This window comes from Apodemus sylvaticus, chromosome 6 (genome assembly GCF_947179515.1).
Source record: "Apodemus sylvaticus chromosome 6, mApoSyl1.1, whole genome shotgun sequence".
NCBI classification, from domain to species: domain Eukaryota; kingdom Metazoa; phylum Chordata; class Mammalia; order Rodentia; family Muridae; genus Apodemus; species Apodemus sylvaticus.
In genome coordinates, this window is record NC_067477.1 from 90,564,840 (window position 1) to 90,582,477 (window position 17,638).

The following is a 17,638-nucleotide window of genomic DNA, read 5'->3' on the forward strand; positions in this document are numbered from 1 at the left end:
CTAGAAATGGAAAACAGACAGCAGTAGCAAGCAGGGCCTTGACAAGCATTATGCGCCAGGGATGGTTATGGAGTCCCTGGTATTCCCAATCATTAGTCTGGTGTGGTGGCAATGTCTTTAAGGCTGGTCTGAGTTCCAGGCTAGACTGGTCTACAGAGAGAATTTCAGGATAGCCAAGGAAACTCTTTCTCAATACCTGCACCCCCACTCCCAACCCCCAGCAAATGTTAGGATCAACGTGACTTGGGAGGAATTTGTTCCTTAAAGAGATAGGACTTTATCATACCTTTTCACCCCTCCTACACACTGCCAGCTACCACGAGCTATCTCAGGCACTAAGTTATTTGACACAGACTCATGGAGGGTGAGTGGGCTACACCACTCAGTTCAGTTCAGTCCAGTCAGGTCATTTCCTAGCATCCTTCAGTTTCGAACGTTTCCTCAGCCATCTTGATCATCCCACACCATTCATTCAATTGAGAGCAAAAGCTCCATTTCTTGAATCTACCTGCTATGTCAGGCACCACCCTAGCTCCTGCCCCTCAGTGCCTCTCAAACCTTCACACACTGCTGGCCTGCTAGCAGGAGACCTGACAGGAGTTTAGCACAGTTATGAACGAAGACTAGGGCTGTGCTGGCCTCAGTAGCCGGAAGCAGAGTCCAGGCTTGTCTGTCTGGTCCCAAAGCTGGTGTCCCTTTCCTCCTGCTGTTTGCCTGGGATAGCCCCTTCCCTCTACACTTTACAAAGGCAACTTCTCCAGCGGGCGGAGAATGCACTTCCTCCTCTCAGTGCTGCCTCAGGGTTCCTGCACACAGTTTGATAGCCAAGGCTGCTCCTTATCTTTGCTCTTAGAAGCATTCTTCCTCCCACCTGCTCGGGCAGCTCTGCTTTCATACCGAGGCACACGGCACACGCTTCTGCTGCCAGCACTGCCGGGGAGCATCTGGGGAGTCCCAGGGATTTTCCAGGGCCTCAAATAATTTCCTCAGCCCTCAGGGATGCTCTCACCAGACCCTCAGCTTGGCTACAGGGGAAACTCACGAGAAGCAAGCATGCGTATGCTTGCTGGGAGTACTCTTGAGGGATTACGATATCTTTTTTTTCCTGGAGTGTACCCCAGTGATAATAACAGGAAGTAAAAAAAAAAACCAAAAAACATTTACAGCCTTTGATCTGGTAATCTGGCACCTTAGCTTGAAAAAGTGACCTCAAGGAAATATCCTCAAAGTGGAGGGTAAACAGTTCAAAAGCATTCACGGCAGTATTGTTTGCAGTAATAATAATAATAATGATAATGCTACAGACAAGACAATTGAAAATGACCAGTAAGAGGCCTAGCGCAGTCTGAGAAAATGTATAAGTGAAATAAAATGGCTAATCTATGAGAAATGGAATGTTATCACAAATACTTTGTAAGGATTAATCACTACTTAATAATTAGTATATGGAGAAGAGGGCAGAGGGAAGGACACGGGAGGTACTGGGTAGTACACTCTGGTTATGTTAAAGTCATACAATGTGGGAAATGATTTAAAAACAAAAACAAAGAAAATCAAAACCAGCCCAAGGGCTCGCTGTAACCTGTAACTTCCTTAAACAGAAAGAGCAGAGCTGAGGGAAAGAGATGCAGATATGGGAGGAGGGAGGGGAGGGAACGGAGTGGCACCTGTCTCCATTCTCTCACCCTTCTGTGAAAGCATCCCGAGCGGATTCCCGCCCCAGAACGTGAGCACTGTACCACAGTCAAACCATAGACACTGCCATGGGCTGAGTCTTAATAAGCAGAGAGTTTGTGAAAGGTGGGAGATAGAACTTTCCAGGCCCCAGGATGGCCATCACGTGTCATCCCTCGGAGGCTAGGGGACAGACCTGCGCTTCTGAGAGCACCTGCCTTGCCTGGCTTGCTGGCCTCTACATTCAGCCAGGCCCGCGGTCCTCCGGGAAGGGCTAAGCCTTTTGTGTCAGGTGTGGTGCCACACACCTCTGCTTCCAGCACTTGGGAAACTGAGGCAGGAGGATTGAGAGTTGGAGACCAGACTAGGTTACATAGTAAGTCTATCTCAGAATAACGACATTCGACATTCAAATAAACATAAGAAGGCTTTTCCTTGCCTTAGCCGGTCCCATCTCTCAACCAGGCAGCGGCAGGTTGCCAAGGGGCCTCCTCGTTCTGTATTTGCCTTCTCCATAGGCATCTCCCTGTTCTCCAAGTACTGGATACACACTGCGAGTCGGACACAAGTCACCATGGCCCTGGTAGCTTCCTGCTTTTGGATAAACCACTGAGCTCACTGCAAATAGGCATAGTTGAACCCATCCTCAACCAAGGTGCACAGAGGGGCAGATGCAGCCAGATGCTAACAAGTGGGCGATGCAATCCTGGGGATCTCTGATGTCTATGCCTGGCAGGCATTCCTAATACTGAAAATACCTGAACGCTGAACTCGGTGCCTCTGGCTGTCTGATGGTACATACCATAGCGACTTGGGCCATGCACAGCAAGGCTCCTGTCTGCTGTGGCATGATCTGCCTGTAGCTCACAGACACGGATCCCAGAGGTAGGAGGCAGAGAAGTGCCCAGGCCTCTGTGCAGAGTTATGCCAGGAGTGTCTTCAGTCTTGTGATAGAAAGGCCGGGCCTCCGGACTGCACTGTTAGAAAAAGCTCTGCATAGGAAATATTCATGCTCCACCGGCTCAGAGAGTTAGCAGAAATACAGACCAAACACTATGGTCTCTGGAATCAGAAAGAACTGGGCTCAAATCCCAGCTCTGTCACTCATTAGCCCTGTGACTTGGGCTAATAATTTAACCTCGTGAACCCCAGTTCCCTACACACATCAGGGAGACATCACCCACATCAGAGATTGTAACTCAGCAGGAAGCTTCTGGCGCTCTGAGCCCCTCCCTCAGTAGACAATCACATGTTGTAACTGCTGGTTTCACTGTCTCATACATGGGCACACCTTGAAGGCAGGAGTCTTGTTTGTCTCTGGCATTTAGCACAGGTCCTGCCCCAGTGAGCCCTAATAACATGCATTGCTAAATAATGTTAGAATGATTAACAATAAAATCCCTTAATACAAAGTTCTTGATATATGAAAAGATAGATTTTAAAAAAAAAATCACAGGTGGTCGCTTCCCTAAGTGGATGGATGGTTCACAGCCTTCTCCCAACCCTTGACTTGAAAATTTTCCATTCACATGAATCCTGGGAGCACGCTGTTTGAGGACACAGGTTGAAAAAGACAGGCGACCTCTGCTTTATTTCCGTGTCAACCTCCACTTGGACAGCACAGGGCCTGATCTCCTCCAAGAGAAGGTTCAAAGTCTCTACTCAGTGCTGAGTTCCTAGTGTCACTCAGAGCCACTCACCCAACAGGTTGTCATGGTCCCCCAGCAGCCACTAACGGAACCACGTCTGTTCTCCTTGGAGTGGCAGTTGGCAGTGGCAAACAGGAAGTTGTCTTGAAGTAGGGTGTGGTTCTGCCTGTCAACATATGCGCACAGAGACGCACGTTTCTCCTTCCCCTCTCTGCTCCTTCCTCTCCCCTTTCTCTCGGAGAGAAAAGCCTGAGTTGTTTTGTTGAAAACTACACTTTTGTTACTCCAGGGGCAGAAAAAAGCTACGATACAGCAGAGGCCTGATGCCCCTTCTTGACTCTGCAGCGTATTTGTGAGAAACCAGGTGCCTGCATGTGTACTAACTACCCCTTTCCCTGCTCTGCGGGCATGCAGGAAACAAAATTCTAGTTTGAAAGCAAGCCATCAACACTACCGATCTCAATGAACAGGGAGACAGAGGCAGAACGGCCACACGGTATATATGGGGCTCACAAGGTGTACATGCTGGACCGAGGGCCATATGTGAATAGAAACACAACCTTGAGTTTCAAGTCATGTGCACCGTTTGAAAAGACCCAAAGCACTGCTTAACAGAGACAGCATATGGAAACAACCGAGAAAAGCAATCTCCCAGTGTCTAAAGGCATGAAGTACCGATCAAGCTGCACGTGAGTGCTGCAGACTGAGGGTGGCAAAAAGTAGGGGCTATGATGGGCTGGCTTCCCAGTGCTCTCAAAGGTGTGTTATAAAAATTTCCATTCCTCTCCTCCCCAGACCTGAGGCTTGAGCCTCCACCAGGGCTGTCCAAAATAGATCAGTCCCTAGCCTCCTACTCCTGACCTCTTTCTGAGGCAGCTGCTATCCCCATCGGCTGCTTCAGCCCTGTCTCTGCTCCAGCTTCTGCCCACAGACCAGGAGCTCAGGTCTGCACAGAAGCTCATCTCTCCGAGTGCATGCATCACAGCCTGCCAGCACTCTTCGCCTGCCAGACTTTCTTCTGTGACCTGCGTCCAGCCCCACACCATCCTGGGTGGCAGGCCACCATACCCTGCGTTCACACTTACACTTCCTGGAGAGGCAGCCTGGCCGTTTGGATAAGGAGGCTGAGCCAACGGCATGCTGGGCAACGGCCCTCTTCTAGTAGACATTTCCTGGCTGTGGGCCCTGGCCAGTCATAATGCTTCACTTCCCCTTTAAGAGAGCACGCCCAGATGAGATTGAGGAAAGGCAGCAAGACAAGGCCAGAGCAGTCAGGGGTGCGTCCTGAATTTGGCAGATGAATGAGGGTTTCCCTGAATCTCACACACGAGCTGTGAGAAGCCCGCTTCTCAGAGGCTCAGAGGAGCTCTCTGAGTTTTGATGGCAGGGGCTTTCTCCTGCAGTCTCTAGGAGAGCAGCCACACTTGAGCCAGCTCTCAGAGCTGCTGTCCAACCTGCCTGGGTCCTGGGTGGTCTGCAGATAGATGCCTCTGGGCTTTTGCTCTCCTTCCCCACAGGGAATACCCATCCCAAAGGACAGTGCCTATTGGGCCATATGCTTTGATGACACTAGAGGCCGTTATGATAATTGGAAAACCCCCAAAGGACAATTTCACTATTGATTTCGGCAGAGTTCTCATTCATTCTGGACTTTTTCATTGTTTTGTTGTTCTTATTATTGTTATTTTTTCTCCCCTGAGATAATTTCTCATGTAACCCAGGCTGGCTTGAAATTTCCGTGTGGCTGAGGGTGACCTTGAATGCCTGATTTTCCCACTTCCAATCCCAGACTGTCACATATAGATGGAGCCAGCATCTGCGGCTCTATTCTGGATTCTTAGAAGAGTCCCTGACTGTGGCAAAGGACAGATAGCTTGTGGGAGAGGGGTCGGCCCTTACAGGGACAATGCTTCACAAGGCGATTGGTCACATGTCTTAATATGGATGAAATACCCAGACCAAGCATATCCCAAGAGACAGAGTGCCAGGTAGTGGTCGATCAGTGGCAGCTGTGAAAAGATGAGGGTGGGCAGTGGGCGTAGGGTATCCCCTGGGAGTGGTGTGAATGGGCTCATGTCACTCAACTGTAGTTTGCTTTGGCATTTGGAGTTAAGCTTGGGCCTCATGTGAAGCCTCACTACTGTGCTCTACGCGACCTCTCGACAGGATCACATGGTCACAGCGTCAATATTCTTTCATGTGAATTTCACTATGATTAACAAACACAAAACTAAATCAATGGAAAAACAAAAATCAAATAAAATACGCTGAGTATGGTGGCTCATGCCTTTAATCTCAGCACTCAGGAGGCAGAGGCAGGTGGATCCCCTACGAGTTGTAGGCCAGCCTTGTCTATGCAGCAAGTTCCAGGGCAGCCAAAATTACATAGTGAGACTGTCTCAAACAAAAAACAAAACAAAACTGGAACTGAGCACCCAGCTCAGTAGTAGACCACCACCTACCCAGGCCCTGGGTGACTCCCAATATAGGACAAACAAACAAACAATAAACTAATGTATTTGATGAATGAAAAATGGAGACATGAGGAGACCAGACAGCCCCTGGGTATAATTGAGAAGGGTTTTATTGTCATTATGAAGGAGAGAACAGCCAGAGGCCATCTGGAATAGTCCAGATGTCAAGGCTGGGCCTGGCCAGGGCAGTGAGGTGTGAGAGAAGAGAAGAGAGAGGGCAAGTGAACCAAGAGAGGAACTAGAGACGAGAAGGGCAAGCAAGAGGTCAAGAGTGGAGCCAAAAGTCAAGTCTGTGGCCCAAGTGGCTGGGTTCTACCAGAAAAGAGAAGCGGGGGAGGGGAAGGGAAGCCCAGCCCCTGGGCTGAAGGGGTTAAGGGGAGAGATAGGATGGGGAGTGCAGCTACTGAGTGAGCCTCTCCCGGGTTTCTTTGGGACATGACATTTGAGACCTCATTTTCTTCTATCAGGGTCCCAGTTGGGTCTCACCCAACATATCTATAAAACCTGGCTGAGACCCGAGGAACTTTAAGTCACTTCCAAGTAAGCAGCTTCTGATTTTTAGTAAGGAATAATGAATGCAAATCTCTGAGAAGCAAAGCCTTCAAGAAGATCTCAGGCTGAGGGGAGGTGGGGCCATTTCACACACTGCCCCTCATCCCAGGCCATCCTTGCAGAGGCCATCTTATGACAACTAGGCAGCTCGGTAATGTTAGAGAGCCAGGGCTGGGAGTCTCTGAGGGAGAATGATTTAGAGACACCTTCTTCCCTGAATTAGGTAGACATAATCTGTTTCTGACTGCAAACAGCTGAGCTGGTCCCTGTCTACTGCTCTGTTTCTTGGAATAGAGTTGGTGTGGATGACTGGGTGTGAGTTGACCAGCCCCTGGCCAGAGGTCCTTTCTGGATCATTTGCAGCTTTGGCTGGAGAGAGTCTGCTCCCAGGCGTTAGGCTGCAAGCTCTGTCCTCTGGACTTTAGGCCAGCTGGTCAAAGGCTCCTTGGGCCCATTACCCTTCCTAGGAGACGACCAAGAAGATGTCTGCTGGATGTTGCAATGCTTAGCAGTTCAGTGCAGATGAAAAAGCAGCCCCATGGCCTGGGAGCCAGACTCAAACAGAAATAGCTCTCCTGGTATCTGCTGAGAGTTCCAGGAGGGCCGGGAGGTCAGAGGTGGACACTTCCCTTGGCCGGCTTTTCTGGTGCACTCTGGCTCTCTGGAACTCAGACTCTTGCCTCTCGGCCATTTCTTTCTCCTCACCTCAGGTGCCCACAGAATAAGTAGGTGGCCTAAGTTCCCAGCAAACAGGTGGCTTAACATAATAAACTGCAACATGTACGTTGCTGTGGCTTCTGAGGAACAGGAGGTTTGGAAGTGTAACTCTAAACACAAAAACAGGAAGGGGCAGACCAATTCAAAACCGTGCCAAGGACACTTCTGCAGAGCAGATAAACAAATGGCTAAGGAGAGCATACGCAGAGATGCTCTACCTCATTAGCCATTAGAGAAATGCAAATCAAGCCTACAAGGAGGTAGCACTTCCAGCACACTAGAGTGGCTATTTCAAAAGAGGAACAACAGAACAGGAGCTGGTGAGGACCAGGAGAAAATGGAGCCACAGTGTACTGCTGTCTGGAATGTAAAAGGGCACAACTGCAATGAAAACCAGTGTGGTAGTTCCTCAAAATATTAAAATGGAATTACAATATGATTTAGCCGTTCCATTCATGGCTATCTATACCTATATGTGTATTGTAAAGTAGCATCATTCAGAAGATCGAATAGATAAAAGTAAGAGTATTCACAGCTGAATACAAAACATGGCATATGTGGACCTCCGTGTGCACAGTGTGTGTGTGTGTGTGTGTGTGTGTGTGTGTGCGCGCGCGCGCCTGTGTGTGCCTGTGTGTGTGTGTGTGTGTCTGTGTGTGTGCCTGTGTGTGCCTGTGTGTGTCTGTGTGTCTGTGTGTCTGTGTGTGTGTCTGTGTGTCTGTGTGTGTCTGTGTGCCTCTGTGTGTCTGTGTGTGTGTGTCTGTGTGTGTGCCTGTGTGTGTCTGTGTGTGTCTGTGTGTATGTGTGTCTGTGTGTGTGTCTGTGTGTGTGCCTGTGTGTGTCTGTGTGTCTGTGTGTCTCTGTGTGTGTGTGTATGCCTGTGTGCCTGTGTGTGTGTGTGTCTGTGTGTGTGTCTGTGTGTCTGTGTGTGTGTGTCTGTGTGTGTGCCTGTGTGTGTCTGTGTGTGTCTGTGTCTGTGTGTGTGCCTGTGTGTGTCTGTGTGTGTCTGTGTCTGTGTGTGTGTGCCTGTGTGTCTGTCTGTGTGTGTATCTGTGTGTCTGTGTGTATGTCTGTGTGTGTGTCTGTGTGTCTGTGTGTGTGTGTCTGTGTGTCTGTGTGTGTGTGTATCTGTGTGTCTGTGTCTGTGTGTCTGTCTGTGTGTGTATCTGTGTGTCTGTGTGTCTGTGTGTGTGTCTGTGTGTCTGTGTGTGTGTGTCTGTGTGTCTGTCAGTGTGTGTATCTGTGTGTCTGTGTGTGTGTCTGTGTGTGTCTGTGTGTCTTATGTCTGTGTGTGTGTCTGTGTGTGGGTGTGTGTGTGTGCGTGCATGCGCACCGCAGGTACACACAAGTGCACGAGAATGAGATAGATCTCTGATGCTGTGATAAAATATCCAGACAACAAAAGCAACCGATGGGAAGAAGGGGTTCTTCTAGCTGACTGTTCAAGGCTACACACCATCACAGCAGGTAAGCCACAGTAATAGGAGTTCAAGAAGCCGGTCATATCACACCCGTACACACACACAGAATACACACACAAGCAGAAACAAAGCGCAGTGAAGGCGCGCATGCTTACTGCTCAGCTGGCTTTCTCTGCACTGCTCACACAGTTCCCGATCCCTTACGGGGTCACTCACAGTGAGTCTTCCCACCCCAACAAACCCCCTTAACAAAATCAAGATGGCCACTTTCAGGAGTGATCATAGAACCATCTTATCTAGACAACATCTCATTGAAACTCTCTTCCCGGGTGATGCTAGATTTTGTCAGGTTGGCGGCACTAAGCATCAGGTAAGACGTCTCGTCTGATGCCGGCGGCACTTGCTATCAAGCCCGATCTCCTGAGTTCAATCTGCAGGACCCACACGGTGAAATAGGAGAAACAATTTCTACAAGTCGTCTTCTGACCTACACACACACACACACACACACACATACACATACACACACCCACACCCACACACACATACACACTCTAAATAAATAAATAAATAAACAAACAAACAAATAAATAAATGCACTATTAAAACAAAACAAAACAAACCTCTAACCATTCCATTGTGGTGTTCAGCCTTAACAAGGAAGGAGATTCTGACACTTTATCCTATAGCTGAGTCCTGAAGCCATCAAACTAGGTGAAATTGACCAGCTATGGAAAATCCACATTCCGTAGGATTCCATAGACATGAAGCAGCTTCGTAGTCAAATTCGGGCACACGGGAATGACAACTGCCAGGAGTCGGGGGAAGAAGAAGGGGTCAGGTTTTTTTTTTTTTGTTTGTTTGTTTTTGTTTTTATTAGTGGCTTCAGGGTCTGTTTGGTAAAGTCAGGAGTTCTGGAGGCGGCAGTAGCAATGATTGTAAAGCAGTCATTGATGGTACCACACGCCTTTGAGCTGCACATTAAAACTAGTTAAGATGATCCAGGAGCTTTTAATCCCAATACTTGGGAGGCAGAAGCAAGCAGATCTCTGAGTTGAGATTCAAGGCGAATGTGTTCTGTACTGGGAGTTTCAGGTCAGCCAGGGCTACACAGTGAAACCCTGACTCAAAACAAACAGAAAACTAGTTAAGATGGTAAGGTCCACTGCAATTAAATTTTGTTCTTTAAAACATTAAATAGAATTAGCATATGACACAAGAAATTCTGCTCCAGGTGTGTGTGTGTGTGTGTGTGTGTGTGTGTGTGTGTATGTAGAACGGGGACCAGGTTTGGTGGCACACACCTTTGATCTCCAGTACTCGAGGAAGGTGAAGCTTGATCTCTAGGAGTTCAAGGCCAGCCTTCTACATTGTGAGTACCAGGATAGCCAGAACTACACAATAAGACTGTCTCAAAAAACAAACAGACAGACAGACAGACACTAGGCCCCAAGAACTAATCCTTTGGCGAGATGGCTCAGCAGTTAAAAGTACTTGTTCTTGCAGAAGACCCAGGATCAGTTTCCGGCACTTTCACAGTGGCTCATAAACACCTGTAACTACAATTCCAGGGGCTCCAATGCCCTCTGGTGGCTTCTGCTGGCAGCAGGCACACACATATACCATGGCATACATACAGAGAAAACACTCACACATGTGAGATAAAATAAACAAGCCTAAAAGTTAAAAAAATAAAGTCAAACTTAGAGCCACCCCCGTAATGGATGAGTGACTAAAACACGCCGTATAGACACGCGTGAGGTGCTCTGTCACCACGGAGAAGAATGACCTACGATGCATACCAGAATACGGAAGAACCTCAGGAACACTGTGTGAAGCGAAAGAAGCCAAGCACACCAGACCAGACACACTGTATGTGTCCATCTCTAGCCATCGTCCCGAGGAGGCAGATCCTTAGAGACACTGACTGGTAGCTGTCAGGTGCTGTGGGTGGCAGGAAGGAGGAAGAACTGCCTGGTGGGTAAGAAGTCTTATCACTGGGAAAAGAAACGTGTTGAAACTAGATAGGGCTGGCCACACAACATGACTGTAAGTTAAATGCCAGTGAGTTATTTGGCTTAGAATAGTTAATTTTATGTTTTGTGAGTTTCACCTCTGCAATAATACTGGTAAAGTCCCTCAGAATGAATTCTGGGGCAAGCTGTAAAGAGAACAATCTATCTTAAAGGTAACTGAGAGTTACCTTCAAACCCTGCTTGGAGTCGATTAATCGGGGTAATTTTTAAGTTAAGGTAATTAAGGTGGTCAGCGGGAGGCAGCAAACAGGTATTCTAAGACAGCAGCTCCCAAACACTGACAATTTGGGTCCACGAAGAAGTGTTACTTTGTCTTAAGACATAAGAGGCATCCCTCCTGCCTCTCTGCTCTGCAGCAGGGTCCCCGTTCGTTAAGTACCAATGACAGGTAGGTACTGTGCATTATTACTGCCAGGGGGATGCTTTGATTTTAATGTTTTTGCTTTATAAAATAAATTTGGATCCAAAGAACACTCACCTCAACACTCACTGCAGGCAGCTCCACTGATCATTGGCAAATGGGACTTGGAGACAAAAGTGCCCTCTGTGGCTCATGCAACCCTGACACAGCCGCCATTTCCAGTCAAGTGCGCACTGCTATCCAGGGACCCAGGTATACAGCTTGAAATTAGGACTATCGGATCTAAACACGTTAAAAAGACTCGCGGTTCCCAGCATTGCAACATTGCTGTCTCCCTACCTGCAGGCCTGGCTTCCTGTAGGCACCTTGTAGGTGACAACCTACAAGGCAGTGACCACCGCATGGTGAGGGTGGGCAGCTGCCCTTCCCAGATCTTCTGGGATACCCACACATCCGTCCCACTCTCCTCCTAAGGGCCACCATGAACCTTTGGTCGTCTCTTACCTCCTCCTCTGGGGTAAACACGCCCAGCCACCTTTTAAAGTCATTTCACAGAAAACTCTGCTTCGACTCCTGCCCTGTCCTACGCTCTCTCTGGTTCCCAGCATGTCTCACAAAGCAGAGTTAGGAAGGGAACGTGTTTTCGTGAACTCTGCTGAGGTCCTGCCTGCTCATTGGACATTATTCTCTATTAATACAGTGGAAGGTCAGTCCAGATGGTTTTCTTTCCTACAACCCCACTGTTAAGTCTCAGGGCACACTGTTCTCAGGTTGTGTCAACCCACGGGTACCCTTCAAAACTGTCACCTTGCTGGACTCGGTCCAGTGTTCCAGCCTGTTGAGATATTTATGGGCCCTAAGTCATTGATGAATTCATTCACCACCTGGAAACTTGAAACACCTGCCCCAGCCATGTCCCAGTAACCATGACCGTGAACAGCATTGTCTCCAAGGGTGGTACAGTCAGGGAAGAGTGCCACTGGCCCATCTTCCCGGGAAGGATCCTCTGGGTGAGTCTGACACAGGTATGTCACGAGAGCCCTTCTCTGGATAGAGCTAATACAGTGGGCACCACACATAGAGAACCATCAAATGTGTGTCTGTCACTATAAGACACAGTATACTGAAGAGGTGGTTTTTCTAGTTCCCCACCCAGTCTTCAAGGGACCATCAATGCATAAACTATGCAGCTGGAGTGGATAGAGGGAGCTCAGACACTCAGTGCTGGAGCCTGAATCCCAGTGTTCTTACCTACTGATGTGACCAGACCTGTCTCTCCAGGGCTGAGGGAGGAGTGTTGAGATCTGGCATGTGAAACAAACCTAAATGTTGATGCTGGGTGGTGGTGGCACATGCCTTTTATTCCAGCACTTGAGAGGCAGAGACAGGCAGATCTCTGAGTTCGAGGCCAGCCTAATCTACAGATCGAGTTCCAGGACAGCAAGGGCTACAAAGAGAAACCCTGTCTCTAAAGACAAAATAAAAAAATAAAAACAAATTGAGCCAACTTATGCAAACATAAACAAACCATTCTAAGATTGTGACTAAATAACTTAGAAATAACAACCACCACAACAAAACATCTCTACCCAGTGTTTGGCAACCTGCCTGTCAAATCAAGGAGGGACCTAGAGATGAGCTTCTCTTTGAGAACAGGGCAACCAGATAGCTGCAAGGGAACAGCTCCCCACCCCCACTCCTCCCACTCTCCCCGCCCCTCCCGCCAGTTCCTTTCCTGGAAACAGTTGTTTCTTTCTTACAAAGACCAGGCCCAATTCTGGCCTAAGAAGAAGGGATGGAGCTTCTTCCACTCCACTTGCCAAGGAGCCCCTCAGCCTTCAGAAGCACAGTCTGTCATCACCTTCTTTGTTGAGACCAAGACCTATGCAATTAGCACCATCCGATCTGGCAGGTTGTGCTTAGCTCCTGTGTAGCACGATCCTCACAAGTCCCCAGCCTTCCATCTTACAAACGGGTTTTCTAAGAACAGCAGCTCTGGGTTCTGAGGTGGTCAGGGTGTCCAGAAACATTCCATCCCTAACCTCTCCAGAGAAGGGATGAACTTCAATATGAAAGGACCTTGGCCACATTTTGTAAAGGATTGTCAGAAGCCATCTGATGGCTCCTAGTATAGAATCTATGCCAAAGATACTCTCCAGCAGGGCAGAGACTGACAGAACTGGTACTGCCAGCCTCGGGCCCTTGGGAAAAGGGCAGTGGTTACAACAGGAGGCAAGAGGTGGCCCAAGGAAGACTGCCTGCCCTCGTCTATCCCAGGCTGATCTCCCGACATCCAAGGAACACAAGGGCAGATTAAACACACACACACACACACACACACACACACCTAATTGTTGGCAAGACACTGAGAAGACTGGAGCAATGAATCTGTGAACAGATTAGGGAATTTGACCAAAAAGGTGCTGGTAGAAAGAGGCCAAGAAAGCCAGCCAGATAATTTCTGGAATCCCACTGGTCCAGAACCTGTTCTCCTCCAGCTCCCTCTATGTAAATCTCCCTTAAGACCAACGGGATGATGGAATCTCTAAAGTCAGAATTATGAAGGTATCTTAGACATTCATGGCCACTATGGGCTTTTTCCTGTGATTTTAAAAAAGATATTACTGGGAGTTTTGTTTGTTTTTTGTTGGTACTCCTGTTCCCAATGTCTAGTCATGGGCATGGGAACACACCCACGGAAGACTATCTCTTCGTCATGAAGGTCGATGCTGAGGCTGCTGCTGCACCTGAGACAGGTTATGGGTTGAGCAGGGTCCCACTATGCATCTGTTAAGTCTCTAATTCTCCAGAACCAGAGAGTACTGTAGCCATAGGCAGAGATAGGTCTTGAAAGAGGCCATTAAGAAAAGGCCCTAATCCATCAGGACTGGGGTTCTTATTTAAACAAGACGGGCACCAAAGACTCATCGGCTGCACCTTGAGAAGGCACCAAGCCTGGTACGGCCATCTGTAAGGCCTCAGGGGATACCAGCCCTGTTGGCACGGCCATCTGGAGTTCAGTTCCCAGAACTGTTAGGAAATGCATTTCAGCTGTTTAAACTACACTCTAGCCCTAACCAATGCAACTGGTTGGCTCCAAAGCCACTCACATTTACCTTACTGGAGTGCAGACAACTCTTCAAAGCCCAAGTGTGCTGTCTGCCCTGCTCTAAGGTATAGTAAGTCCGACGGGGGTACAACTAGGTGCTGTTTTCCAGCAAATCCTGCTGCTCCGCAAACCTGTGCTGGTGGCACAGATGACATAGAACAGGTGACTTCAAGCCACAGACCGCAAGTAGCCAACTGCTTTAATCAACTTCCTTTCCTGGTTTACCTCTTACATTGACAGGTTCTGATTAACCCGAGTATTATTGATGTGGTTCCAGAAAAAGACGAGGCTATGGAGTGAGTGAGTGGATTCACTGCCTGGTAAGATAGGCACCGGCACCCTCACTAGTTTGAAGAACCCACATTAAGCATCTGGTCCAATGTTACCACCGCTGGGAACTGACAGTCTCCAGGTTGCATCTGTCCCCAGGTTCTGTGGAACTCCTGGATTCTGCCAGTCCCCAGGATGGGCATAGCCATTCTCGAGGCAAGAGAAGTAGACTCAGTGGGTTACTGCCACTTTGCAACCAGACATAGCTGCAATAAACAGATATGTCACTGAGCTCTATCTGTAAGAGTAAGAACCAAAGTGAGGAAGGAAGATATAAGCAGGTAGATGTCTGCAGGGGCTTGGAGGGTGACATGCTCTATGGCACAGAGCTGAGAAGGCATCTTCACATGTCCAGATAGACAAGGGTCTAGCCATGCAAAATGCAAAACCCTGAAGCAGAACAACATGGGAACATTTCAGCACTGCTACCGTGTCTCCATTCCAACACAAAGGCCTGGAGGTCCCCTCCACGTCTCTCTTCATTCATGCTGGCCAAAAGACTATTTGCATAGTGAGCTCGCAGACGCCATAATTATAGATGGCTAAGATGCACAGACCCAACAGGCACTTCAAACCACAAACCTACAAAAGATGGGCCTCACTCACCCCTACCAATCTGACAGGGAGGAGAAGACAGGGCTCCCTCCCATATGCTGAATTGGGGGTAGAATGGATCTAATTAGAGCAGAGCTTCTCTCATCTTTTTATGTCTATGTTTGTTGAGACAAGGTATTAATATGTAGTCCTAGCTTGCCTAGAACTTGCTATGTAGATGCAGCTTGCCTTAAACTCATATAGAAGATCTGCCAGCTTCTACTCCCTACCTCCTTCCCCAAATGTTGTAGTTATAAAGAATGCACGCACGACTACACCTGGCAGAACAACTTTCTTAACCACACACTGGAGCCAGTTTGCCCAGCGTAGATGGAGAAACAAACAGGTGAAGAGTTGATGGCTAACGCTGGTCCTGACAGCCCTCTCTCTTCATCTCCTGTATTAAAGCATGTGCTAGACAGTAAAAGATCTGAAGCAGGAGGCCAGCTTCATTCTGCAAGGTTAGAGGAGATTCAACCCCCCCCCCGAAAAAATTATACTTTTCTGTGGATGTGTGAAATGTGGAAGAGAAAAAGAAACTATAGCCCTCAAATGGCAACAACAACGTCCAACCTTGGCTCAATGACCATGCTTACTACTTTGGAAATTTCCATTTTGACCTTCCTTTCTCATGGAAGAGTTGGGGGAACAGTGGACTTTGGACTGTGTGGAACCGCGTTGTGCGATGAAAGCACCCTTCCTCTTCTGAAGTCCTTGCACTAGCAGGCCTGCACGCTGTTTATTGCTCTCTCTCCCTTTTTGATTTGTTTAGTTTAAAATATTTAACCCGCTGCACAATGAAGTGTCTCATTTCCAGGGTTCTCCTGGACCATTAGCCTGGGACTCCACACGCATTATGCTGATCAGTATTCTACTTACCCATGCAAATTCCGGGAGCAGCAGCCTGGGAGATGGGAGGTGCTCTAGGTAAGCCATCAAGAGCTGATTTAATTTTGCAGCCATTCAGTGGGCAAGGCAGAGCAATTTTTAGGCAAAGGTTCTAGTAAATATTATGGGAAAAACTTTTTATAGAGTGCTAATTCTGGCGCAGCATTTTCTGATGAGCTGATTTCAGTTCTCATTCAAACCCGCCTGGAAGCCCCCAAGGCAGGATAATCTACACAGATCCCTGTGAGAGAGCATGTCACCCAGCAGTGGCTGGCTAGTATCCATTCTTTAGCGTACTGTCAACATCTCAGTATTACAGTCATTTCAGTGGGAACAAACTTTCCAACCCACGAACTTCCCTTCTGCCATCCTTCCGCCAGCCCATCCCCCCCACGACCCTGAAACTTGCCAACTGGCTCCTGGAGAGGCTGCAGGTCACCAGATGACACTGCTCCCGTGAGTGTGACAAAACAAGCACAGCAAACTCCTCTTAGAGGTTGGAAACAATGCCCAACCCTTTCGGAGCGTCCGTCCCAGAGGAAATGGCATCACCACTTTCATTTTGTGACAACCCAGAGAAAACAACTCAATCTACGACAGACAAACTGGGGCGCGTTATCCCTGTCGGCGGCTGGGGAGTGTTAGGAGTGACCTTTCAGAGAAATTACTTTTCACGAGTGACAATGGCCTGCGTTGCTGCACACACACTCAGCGCCACTTCTGTCAGCACAGAAGAGGATTTCACTTTCTACAGTTGGAACAGAAACTCTCATACATCCCCGTTTCTTTAAAAAAAAAAAAGGCTATAAATAACCCAGGATCAGCAAAATTATGCAAAACAGCCTGCTAGAAGAAGAAATGTAAACTAAAACCACTTACAGAACGACTCGGGCTGCCAACTTAATCTGATGCTACGACGACGGTAAACATGTTGTACTTTTGAAACCTGAAGTGATCCACTTTAGTGCAGATGCCATCATAAAATTGAGTGTGTGTGTGTGTGTGTGTGTGTGTGTGAGAGAGAGAGAGAGAGAGAGAGAGAGAGAGAGAGAGAGAGAGAGAGAGAGGAAGGAAAAAAATTCCGAAACAAGGAAACAACAAAAGTCCAGCCGCAAAACAGAGCAACCTGATTCGGTATTCTGCACAGTGCGCGACCCGACGGCTGATCGGCTGCAGTCAGTAGTACCAGCTCCCCTCGCCTCCACACGCCAACTGTTTTGACTACAGGCACTTGTTAAACACAGAGTTTCAGGTCCTACCAGTTGGACACCAGAAGTTCATAGAACTGACCCAGTGCCAAAAACAACAAGCGCAGAAAGCGAAACGGCTGCCTCGTGTGAGTGTTTGGTTAACTGTTTCAGTGAGCCCTGAAGCAATCAGGGAGCAATTAAGAATTAAAAAGAACTTAAATAACAACAGCAAAAGATTAGCACCTTGAAAATGTAGTTAAGACATTAAGCTATTTTATTGGGGGGGTGGGTGTCACATGACACATTGTGGTTATCAGCAGAAGGAACCCGGTGCTTCCTCAAGCATCTTTCATATGATTGGCACAGACAATTTGCACATATTGATGATTTCTAGCAGTCTGGAAATTAGTAAATCCCATGGGGGGAAAGGGACATATTGAATGTTGTTGTTGATGTTGTTTTTTAAATGCAATAAAAAGGCTTCCAAGTTGCCTACTGTAAACATGAGATTGAGACCACACACTGGAAGCATGGTCCAGGCTGGAGCCACACCTCTAGAGATTATATCAGGACTCCCTTTGGGACGAGGGGTGTTGGGGTGCAGCATCCTTAATCAAGGCTGGAGTCTACACTGTTGGCATTT

The 17,638-nt window shown here is 48.0% G+C and overlaps 1 protein-coding gene across 12 annotated transcripts in view; it reads right to left on the minus strand.

Annotated features, from left to right (window-relative positions):
- Positions 1–17,638, minus strand: part of Atxn7l1 (ataxin 7 like 1) — a 228,677-nt gene that overhangs the window by 58,296 nt on the left and 152,743 nt on the right. Inside the window, exon 1 of one of the 12 annotated variants that reach the window (XM_052185969.1) lies at positions 16,932–17,066. The exons of 8 other annotated variants lie outside the window; for them this stretch is intronic. Coding sequence is in view for 2 of the 4 variants with exons in the window: in XM_052185964.1 (XP_052041924.1) it covers positions 10,290–10,371 (82 nt within the window). In the remaining 2 variants the exon portion in view is untranslated. Of the gene's footprint in view, positions 1–10,289; positions 11,900–15,796; positions 16,147–16,214; positions 16,329–16,931; positions 17,067–17,638 lie in introns of those variants that run through there. 3 more of the 12 variants (XM_052185970.1, XM_052185968.1, XM_052185964.1) reach the window with 3 other exon arrangements.